The sequence below is a fragment of the Aquila chrysaetos genome, chromosome 12 (assembly GCF_900496995.4).
Source record: "Aquila chrysaetos chrysaetos chromosome 12, bAquChr1.4, whole genome shotgun sequence".
Classification (NCBI taxonomy): domain Eukaryota; kingdom Metazoa; phylum Chordata; class Aves; order Accipitriformes; family Accipitridae; genus Aquila; species Aquila chrysaetos.
Window position 1 is genome coordinate 42,559,257 of NC_044015.1, and position 10,840 is coordinate 42,570,096.

At 47.6% G+C, this 10,840-nt stretch overlaps 1 protein-coding gene across 3 annotated transcripts in view; it reads right to left on the reverse strand.

The window, feature by feature from the left end:
- The window catches only part of NEGR1 (neuronal growth regulator 1), a 297,771-nt gene extending 287,453 nt beyond the window's left edge, over window positions 1-10,318 (reverse strand). Inside the window, exon 1 of one of the 3 annotated variants that reach the window (XM_030033013.2) lies at window positions 9,856-10,317. In XM_030033013.2, coding sequence (XP_029888873.1) covers window positions 9,856-10,160 — 305 coding nt within the window. In that variant the 5' untranslated portion in view covers window positions 10,161-10,317. Of the gene's footprint in view, window positions 1-9,855 lie in introns of all 3 variants that reach the window. The other 2 variants (XM_030033015.2, XM_030033014.1) reach the window with 2 other exon arrangements.
- Between the last annotated feature and the right edge of the window lie 522 nt (window positions 10,319-10,840).

The window sequence follows — 10,840 nt, forward strand, 5'->3', positions numbered from 1 at the left end:
GATGCTCCCCTCGCCAATTAGTAAGAAATGGGAGTGTGGCTTCAAAGCCTTGTTTTCTTCTTTAACTGGTTATTTATAACTCTTACCTGGGCCTGCTTCCCACTGGTTCCTATCGTTAACCTGCCTGCGAGCCTCTCGGCTCTCCACTGACAGCAGGACCATGCCACCGACGTAGGTAGCTCTGGAACTCCTTACTGGGACCATGCTCTAAAGAAACCTACCTCCTCCGTACTTAACGGCATCTAAAGCAAGCCTGAACAGTTGTGCAGTGCAACACAACAAACCTGTCAGTCAGTCCTTTCCAAGGAAATAAAGCGCAAAGTTCTGCATCATCTTCTTCACACCCAGAATAAATTTAACAGAATCATTTGCATCAAGTGAAAACCAGGTGGTCAGAAAGGGACGACTTCAGTCTACAGTGCTGTTTTATGATGGTGAATTACATTCAGTTTAAAAACATTTTTAACATGAAGGCAGTGAAATATCAAAGGCATACAACTGTACAGTAAATTATGTATGCCTATGTTTTGTAGAGGGAATAAGGTTCCTGCCTACTTTTGACAGAATTGCATTATGTAAATTTAGCAGGCATATCACAGATGCTATACTAAACTGGACAGTTATCGTATTCCTGTATATTTATATAAGTATAGAAAAAATACAGCATATATACAAAAATATATAAACTTCCCTCATTTACATTGACATTTGCATGAGAAAAACTACCGGAGATTTCTGCAAGAAGTATTGTATGCTAATGAGATTTTTTCCAAGACAAAACTGTTACTGCTAACAGTTGGATACTCTCTTTGTTTTAATTATGCATGACTAATGATAGCTGTTTGGCTGTCTGACCACCAGATTGTCTGCTGTTGCCAAGGGAAAATCTTTTAAAATAAATTTACTCTTCTTCTGTTATAAAACAAAGCACGTTCTACTTCATCTTATATTTTTCAACAGTTTTGCAGGTATAAAAATCAAAACTGGAGTTGAACCCACTGGCGGGCTTTTCTTGTGTGTAAGTCACCACCAAATCTCTACCGGTGTTATAAATAATACACCGCACTAAACCAGACCTACAGCTAGAGTTACTGCAGGCATCTACTGGCTCCATGTGCCGTTACATATACAGCAAGAGTACCAAGAAACAACTACTGCGACAGCTGAACATTTTATTGGGCCTATTTTACACATCCACCTACATGCAAATGCAGGTGCACTAATGAATCCAGCCTGCTCTGGGGTCTCTGGCAGCTGTAACGTTGGGAAAAAACCTGCATCTAGTCAGAGGAAGAATTTTTTTTTCTGCTGAGTTGAAAAACATCTGAAGAAGTAAAAAGAAAATAGCCTGATAGTTTCCGATGTGGTAGGACAAAGGTGAGTGGGATTTGGTATGGTTGTGCAGAACACCAGAGCACCACAACCTCAGCCAGCTCCAAGGGCAGCAGTCTGCTCGGGCCGTACTCTACCACACTGCAAACAGAGTGCGATGGCATTCCTGCACCCAGCAGCCCAGCGACACGGGCTGCGATGGCACGCAATACCCAGATGCCCGGCAGAGGTATTCAGCCCCAGCAAAGGGTCACCGTGGCCCCCCTACACGGTCTTTGCTCCAGAGCTGGCTCAACGGTGAGGTCTTGGGTTGGCTGCACCACGCTAACTGCGTGGTGGAGGCACAACTACTGACAAAAGGCAGAGGAGGGACTGCCCCAATGATTGCAAACTTAAGGAAGCATGTCACTGAGTTAGCATGAACCTTGAGCTTGACACCTGGGTTGAGTTGGGGGAAATGGAAATTTTGCAAATTTGAAGAGTTCCTTCCTCTGCTTCCAAGTGGGACCTTTCTGCTCTCGCCAGTACATGGATTTTGTACTGATCATCTCTGCTCAAAGGCTGAAGGAGATCCAGAGCTGAAGAGGACTCTGAAACCCCTATCTCTGCCAACAGGCAGTGCCTTAGCAGGGGCGTATTTAAGAAACATTTCTCCCCATGCTGCTCGTGAGGAACAGCATTCTCACAGGGAGACAAAGGTTTGTCTTTCAACCTTATCTTTGCGGATCATTTTGACTCACAGATGAAGCAGGGTAAAGGAGCTGGCAGCTCTGGTACCAGCAGCCTGCAGATGGATACAATCAATTACCTGATCGATTAGTGCAGCGTTACCTCATCACAGGCAAGTCCACTGCCGCTGCTGTCACCTGCAAAATCTCACTGAATTTATCCAGAGCTGTGGCCAGCGGGATTAACCTGCCCCTGCCTTCACTCAGCTGCTGGCTTGAACCCCTCTAGTTCTGAAAAAAATCACATTTATTCCCAGGCCACGCAGCTCCTCGCGCTGCACCGGGGCTATCTGAAGGGGGCGGTGGGTTGCTCAGCGGCTAGAGCAGCAGGGAGGATGCTGTGCATCACCTATTCCGCTCTTCTCATTCTCATGCCACAAAAAGAGATGGCTCCGTTATGGAGGGCTGCAAGAGAGGATCCTTCGAAAGGATGGCCCGCAGTATTAAAAAACTACAGTACGTGTGCAGGAGCGTCAGTTGGCATGGGCCAAAGCCATGCCAGGGAGAAGGAACAACGTGGGCAATAGCCTGCCAGTGCCTGAGTGCTCCCCAACCCTGCCTGGCCAAGCCGGGACATGCCAGTCGACATCTGGGACCTGCCTGCCTTCATCAGAGGAGTGCAAGCTTCACTGTACCCACCCATCTCCACACGTCTCAAAAAGAGCTGAAACGTCTCCAAATTGATTCCTTGAGCCTGCTGCAGCACAGATTTTAGTTTCCAAGCACAACCTTGGGTCAAATTTCTGCCAGGAGAGACAGTGGCAAGTCAGTACTGCGTATCTCTGATTGGCCTGTGAAACGAGCCAGCCTGAACCCCCGAGACTTGTTTCCCTGGGATATCGGCTACAGTCAACTCTTATGCAAGATGACAAGAAGAAAGTAATTTAAGTCTCTGTTTTTTCCTCAACTGAACAGCCCTTTGGAACAAATTCTGTTTGTCATTCCTTACTGATTCCTTGTTTTGTTAGTTCCTCTGCATAACATCTGAAACATTCGTGATCGTTTAAAATGATAAATTATTTTAATTTACTCTGAATTTATTTATTATTACTGCACAGACAAGAGGCAAGAGCCATAATGTGCTTGTTTAATAATTGGCAGGGATTTGGAATGTGAAAGTCTTACCCAAACAACAACTTCATTTTATGGGGAAGTGTGCACATATGTCTACACGTACCACAGTCACATTTCAGAGAGATAGGAACAAAGCTTCACATAGTCAAATAATTTATGATCCTGAACTGCACAAGAATACCAAAAGAGTATGGAAGTCAAGAAATGAACCTTTTAAAATCATAAAGGAAAGAAGAAATTTTTTATATTTATTATACCACCCGTCCCTCTCATAGACATATCTGCATTTATATATGGGTGCACACAGCAGCGTCCAACACTGGTGTGTGGACATGCATCAGAGGGACTGTAATGCTAGACTATATATAGTATCTTAAAATTTAAATATGCTATATTACACTTGATATTATCCTGCTATTCATACTGCAAAACTTCAACTCCAAATGCCCAATTCTCAGTAATACAAATGACAACGGACAGAGAACGTTTGGCAGATGTGTCATCAGCTTTCCACGAGCACTGTTGCTCCTTTGGCAAACAAAGACTACTGGCTATAAAGGGCAGTTCTTCTTGGAAGAGAAGGCAAAACTGTCAATAAGTCCCAATCCCCAATTTAAATAATAATTAGGTACCTACATCCCCCCTGAGGACCTGAACAGCTTCAGAGCTGAAGCCTGCTTGACCTTCAGTATGACACAGGCACTCAAGCCACACAGGCACCTTCAGTGATTTTGACCAGAGCAGCTGGATGTTCCTCAGGACCATTGATCCAGGAATCCATGGGATTTCATAGCTCGAGAAGTGTTGGCAAGGAGCCCCCACAAAATAAAATCCATGTTGATGACCATAATGCTGTAGTTTTATTCTGGAGCGCCTGGAGTGAGGGGAAGCAGAAGCAGGAACTGGATATGGTCCCAGCAAGGTTTCGTTTGGCCAGGACTCCCCTACACCTGTGGTTGGGCACTGATGTGCTTTACTGGGAAAGGGAAAGTCCGGTCTGAATATCAGCATGTTTTGAAAGCCAGAGAAGCAGGAGACACAGGTTTGGCTGCTGCTGCCAGACTTCTCCTGCCAAAACAGAGTTCATCCCCGTATCAGACTCTGATTTCAGAGACCCTGCATTTGGTACCCCTAGAAGGACCTAGTTTAGAAAAATAATGTTAACTAGACATCTCTCCCCTGAACCATCAACGTTCATCAGAGGAAAGCCGCTGTGCAGAACAGGGAGCATCCCATTTTCCAATAGGAGCAAAGAAGACAACACTCAGCTGGGAAAGTCATTTTCAATAGATGGTGAGAACTGCGATCTCTGTGAAGCTCGAGGGAGCCACAGTGAAGCACTGAGTCATCAGTGCTGCACAAGGAACAGCATTTCTCTGACGCGCTGCCTTGCATGCCTCCTGTGCCACCCCGGGGGTGTCACAGTCGAAAAGCCCGGTACCTCTCTGGGGAGGCAGAAGTCACACTCACTGCCTTTGGGGCTGAAGCAGCGGCTCTCCCAGACAAGGACACCGAGAGACACGGAGGACACCAGGAACTGCTCTTCCCGTTCCCCAGATGGCAACTTCTGCCACCAGCAGAAAAACTTATGGAAAAGAAGCAGCTGGGTAACTCTAAAAGCAGCCACCGAAAGAGATGGATGGTGTTTCAGATCAGCTGTGTGCCACATCCCCAAAGCTTTTAATACCAGTAAAAGCATACCAGTAAAACATACTCCTAGACAGCATTCACCTGTGGCTGCTTAGCGCAGCCCGTCCTGTGTTACCTGTTGGTTCATACAAAGAGTTTGATGACTACCTCAAGTCTCCGAGGCAGGGGACAGCATGTAGACCTGAAACTCTCTGAGGTGGAAAGAGAAGCAGCCAGGCTACATGCAAAGAATTTCAAATTTAGAAAACAAACCAAAAAAACCCAAACCTCCTTACCTATGACGAAAAAAAAATCTCCTATAATCACCCTTCTCAGATGACTGTTGGCTGCCCTAAACCTCAGACAAAATTCACACGGGACTGCCAAAAGTGACTACTGTGGTCAAAACCACGTGGATAAAGTTCAATCTACCTCTTAACAAGGCTGGCCTAGAACCAATCCCTGGTTTTCCCAGCCAGGTTTGACAAGCACCGACATCCGCTCTGTAATCACAACCGGACCTGGTTATCTGCTTTACAGCTTCCACCACTCCTACTCTTCACTGGCAGCCTTTGGGAACCTCGATCCAAAGGATCTCAGCTTGAGGTCTAACTCTTTGCAGCTAAGAATTCACATTATTCTACGTATTACAGAGCATGTATTTCATAAATTACTCCATAATCACATAGTGATAAAAAAAATCTTTTGCTCTCTTTAAAAATGTGTTAACTTCTAAAACTTAATTTACTGTGATTACACAATGTAGAAGTACCATCAGGTAAACTAGCTTTTATTATCCATGAGCTTTAAGGAAAATAAAATGCAGGATAAAAAACCTTGCTTGCTAGAGAAAGCCATTTTGATCATCTTCAGATTTGTACATTTAGATATCTAAGGGGATTTTGTTTATGAATTGCAGCTGAGGTATGTAGGAACTGTTAAGAAACATATACCTGTTTTCTTGGATATATAAAGCCGAGGGCCACACACACAAATCAGCCGTAACCTAGATAAGCATCAGCACAGAAACTCAGAGAGAAATTCTCTTTTATTTCTCCCGGAAGCAGAAACGCCTCTTGCTGCAATCCCGGTGGCGAGCTCTCCGGCTGCCCTCCCTGCGTCACCCTGTGCATGGCCAGCGGGAAGGGGACGGAGCAGCCCCCACCCCACTGGAGGTGGCCTTCGACTCCCTGAGCACCCAACCCTCAAGTGCCAGGACTCCTCACGGGACAGTCGGGGAAACAGAACAGGTTACCCGTGCCTGCTCTGAGCAAATTGCTCTGCATTTGTCACCTCTCTTAAAACGCTCCTGTTCCAAAACTGCCGCTTCTGCTGTCAGTGTTACGGATATGCTGCAAACCTACGGTGATCCCTCTCCTTATAGGAGGTCTTGAAAAGGGTCGCTAGAGAAATCCAGTTCTGAAAATACAGACTGTTTCCTGTATTTCTAGCAGTTTACAATGTAGCAATTTATTCTTCCAATAAAATAACGTTTTTATAACTTGCTCTCCCCTTCCTTGTGCATTCTCATTCAATCTTGAATGGTTGACTGGGAAGAACATAGAAAAGATGCAGGTCAGAATTATACTTCCGAAAATAAGTGGCTTCCCGAAATTATTTCTCCATACAAAACAACTGCATTACTGATATAATTTCTTGTAACTTCAATAAACAGTGACACAAATAGTGTTGGGACTGCATGGATCAATCACTGATTGAAAACAAACAAAAGGTACATGGTTTTAATTATTGAGACTACAGAAATAACTCATCCTCAGAAAGAACACCTTGGCAACCGAGAGATTTTCTTTAAAAAAGAATTGCTAAGATGCTTTCCGTACCAAAACAGGTGCTAAGTGACATTCTTACCAAACCGCCTGTTCGCCTGGTCCCTCCGGAGGTGCGAAGCACAGGGTGCCATGCCCTCTGCCAGCGTTGGGGAGCGCTGGCCAGGGAGGCCGTGGGACAACCACGAGCATCCCAGCGCTGCCCGGGCAGCAGGGAAGCGTGGCCCAGCCCCGCGGTGGTCCGGGCGGGAAGGACGGGGAGTGTGCCCACCCCGCGGTGTGCAGCGAGGGCGAGAGGCGATGGGGGGGGGGCCCGCCAAGCAAGAGCACCGAGCAGGGAGCGATGCTCGCAGCTTTGCTTCTACAGCACTAGAAAAACGCTGCACGCGTTTGACGCTAAATGGACTAGTTACACTTTCATGTGAATTAACTATTTTAAAACGAGGGAGCTGTACTACTTATTTTACTTTGTGTTAACACTTAGAGGCTTTTACTGGAAAACCTCAGCAGTTAAAGGAGGCTTTATTCCTCATCTTTAGTAAAGACAATGAAAACTTAATGTGAGAACTGAGACTGGAACTTGGCTCGCTCAGTCTGCCACCTTATTCAATGAAAGAGGCTACGTGCTTTCTTCCCGAATATTTTAGCTCAAAATGAGACTTGCAAGTAGAAGTTTATCCTCAGTTCAACACAGGTAACCCCGTTTATTCACACTCCTGGCAGACCTCAAAACGTGGGTCGATACATAACGGGGCTGCACAGCTGAGGAAAAGCCCTGGGCAGCGTCACCGCAGCTCTGGGAGCCAGCGCAGGGTGTGTGCCGAGTGAGCGCTCCCGCAGCGCCCGCGACGCCTTCTCATTAGGGGATGCCTCCACCCAAACGCGCATCACATAAATCACCCTCGTCTTCTTGCAGCCAAGAAAATGCTGACTCAAAGCCATGAAAATTACTCCCATATTCTAGCATTAATTATTAAAACAAGGAACGCTAGATGCTTTGGGCACGGTGCTGCCTTTGTAGCAAAGCAAGGAGGTAACTTTTGAAGCCCTCCTTGCCGGAGAACAGACAAAACTGGAGAAGCCTGGTGCTGAGAGGTGAATCAACACGTGCCAGCAGAAGGGAGCCGATGGCCATCTTGCCGTAAGAGGCTGGGAACTACAGCGCACAGCCAACTTTGGGTGCTGCAATGTACAGTAACTGAGAAGAGCTAAATTCAGATGGCTACAGAGCTGGAAGGAAAAAAACTGCTTTACTAATGCCCAAATTGCTTTATCCAGCTGACTGGAATTTGTATTTAAATAAACAGCCAGCTTCCAATACTTAGGATACCAATAGCAATTATTCTAATGTATATTGAAATATATTTATGTTACAAATACCCAGTGAAGAAAAATTCAGGAGAAGCAGTGACGACGTGCAGCGAGACTCAAGATAAACAGCTCTACCCATCTTCTGCATACTCTTTTGAAAGTGTTTTCTTTCGTAATGATCCTACATTTCCCCTTTCAAGTTGCAATACCAGCCGAAAACAAAATAAACTCTGATTTGAAAGAAAGCCTACAAAAGGCACATGAAATGAAAGAAGTTAATCATAGAGCAAGAAGAATGAAAAAACCAGATGTAACGCATGTTATTTCACCATCTAATTGCTTTGTTCCAGAGTTCAGTAGCGCTGTTAATGCTTCCTTTAGCAGCATCTCTTTACAAAACAGATACTCTCCCTCCCCTGTGAGATAAAAGTATTGTTTTAATCTTAAAGCTCTCATTTCATTAATGTAACCTATCCAGCTGCACAGACACTGAGTTTCAAACACAATCTTAGGCCTAGAAAACTGAACATATTCCAGCTGAAACCCACCAGGAGGTAAACTTTAGAGTAATTCCACAATGTTTTAATAAGGTAGTTCTAAACATATTTTTGTTTACGTCCTAATAACGTTTAGTACTTCCCGAGTATCTGTCTTAACTGCCCACAAACTCACCAAGTTACCTTCTCTGCAACCTTTAAGTCTGAAACAGTACAAATAAAATATCGACTTTTTTTTTTTTTTAAATTGCCTTTGATTCTCCAAATCTGCAAACAGAAAGCACGAGGACCTTAGGACAGCTCAAAATACAGAGTATAATCGAGGTACACATAAAAACTACTTGTCAGCTGCCCTACATAGACATCTACTGTATTTTCAGTGGCTATTACACCAGAAGCAGGCTGACTTGCTCTAAATGATTCCAAATTCCTGCTGAAGATACCCATGCAGTATTTTACAGCAGATTGTAGGATCATTAAAAATGCATGTGGCTAAAACACTTTGTAATCTGGAGACCTAAGTGAGTGAGACCCCAACAAAAAATAATACAGCCAGAGACTTCATAGCTTAAAACTACTGCCAACTGAATTAGAGATTTATCACAACTAAGGAGGTTCAACCCACTGCAATCATACTCCAGATAAGGAGGAAACGTATTTTTCTTGAAGTACAGCAAGATCGTGACAAAAGTACAACGCATGAATAAAAAGTTAGAATCGGGGAAAAAAAAAATCTAATCAAGCCAGAGGATTAACAAACACAAATCAGAAAGGAGTCAAGTAGATTAAGCATGGTGTACGACTACTGGTAAACAAATTCTGCTCCAGTCAACTGGACTGAAGGGAGATACCGTAAGCACGGGGAGAGCAAGGTTCTTCAGGAAAAGCCGTAACAGAGCTACGGCAAGCATGGAATCTCCTAATGGCGTAAAAAGCTAGCTTTCCACGGTAACCATTAAGAAATACGAAAATATAGAAGGAAAAATAAATAAATAAATAACAAGGCGAATACTTCTGACAGGGCGTAATCCTCAGCACCCTGTTCCAGACCAGCAGTCCCCTGCCAGCGATGCTCGGGCTGCAGAACCTGAAACCCCCGATGCCAGCAACCCAAACGCATCATTTCAACCCAGCAGCCCATTTGCAAACTTTCCATCACCGGACCGTCCTTTACTAAACAAAAAAAAAAACAAAAAAAAAAAAACAAAAAAAAAAGAGTTAAAACCGGGAAACGACTTTCCCACCACCCAGCGGGACCCCAACGGACCACTCCAGCTCCGGGGATGCGGGGTACCGGGGGCTGTCAGTGGCAACTTCACCGCACCACCTTGGCATCTCCGAGCCGCCACCGCCGCCCCGAGAGCGGTCGGGGCTCCCGGCGGAGCCGGGTAGGCTCCGCCGGGAGCCCCGACCGCTCTCGGGGCGGCGGCGGGGGGGTCCGCTCCGTGCACCCCTAAACCTCCCCCCCCCCCCACCACGGCCGCCATCGCCTCCTACCTAAGCACCGCCGTGTCCCCCTTCCTGACCACCAGATTGTCCACGGTGGCCCCGGGGAAATCTCCACCCGGAGCGGCGAGTCTCCCGGGTGCCAGGAGCCAGCAAAGGCCGAGGAAGACGATCGCCAGCCACTGGTGGGAGCCCCCGGCGCTCCGCACCAGCGGTACCATCTCCGCGCCGCTCCTCGCTGCTTCTGGGCCCGGCGGCGGCCGAGCGTCTTCCCCGTTAACGCCGGCTCCCTGCTGGTACCCTCGGCCGGTGCCCGTCCGCGGAGCGTGGCTGCTCCCGGGCGGCCGCCGCAGCATCTAGCGAGGAGGGCAGCGCGCCCGCTCTGCGCGCCGCGGCGGCGGCTCGGCGGCGGCTCGGCGGCGGCGGCGGCGGCGGGCGGCCCCCGCTGCCAGCCCGTTGCCACGCAGCCGTCGCCCTGGCAACCGTCCCGGCGGCGGAGGGATGCGCGCCGCCCTCCCCGCCGCTCCGCGGGGCCGGTCTCCCGTTTCCCAACCCTCCCCCGCCGCTGCTCCCGGGCTTCCCGCTCCGCCGTCCCCGCCCCTCGGCAGCATCCCGGCTTGCAGACCCCCCCGCCCCACACCTGCGGGGTGCGCAGGGCCGTCCGGCACCGGCAGAACCGTCCCCGTCCCCCGTCCCCGCCGCGGCCGGTGCGGGCCTAGCGCGGTGTGCCACATCTCATCAGAAATCGCTCCTCGGTACCGCGCTCTCCCCTTAAGGTTTAATAAAAATGTACCACTTTGCCAAAAGCCAGCAAGTCAAACAGGGCCTTAAGGCAGCAGTGCTGGAAATCGCACCAACAGCTCCACGGTGAGGCTTCCTCCTCCCTCGGGAGCTGCTAGAATTTCCAGAGAAACGATCCCGTCCTTTCTGGAACATAAGGTCGGCCACTCCGATATTTGGGGAGTTCCGTTTCCTAAAATTCTACCGGGATAGCTACAGACGCTCACCGACAGCAGGAAAAAAGGAGCAAAAACCC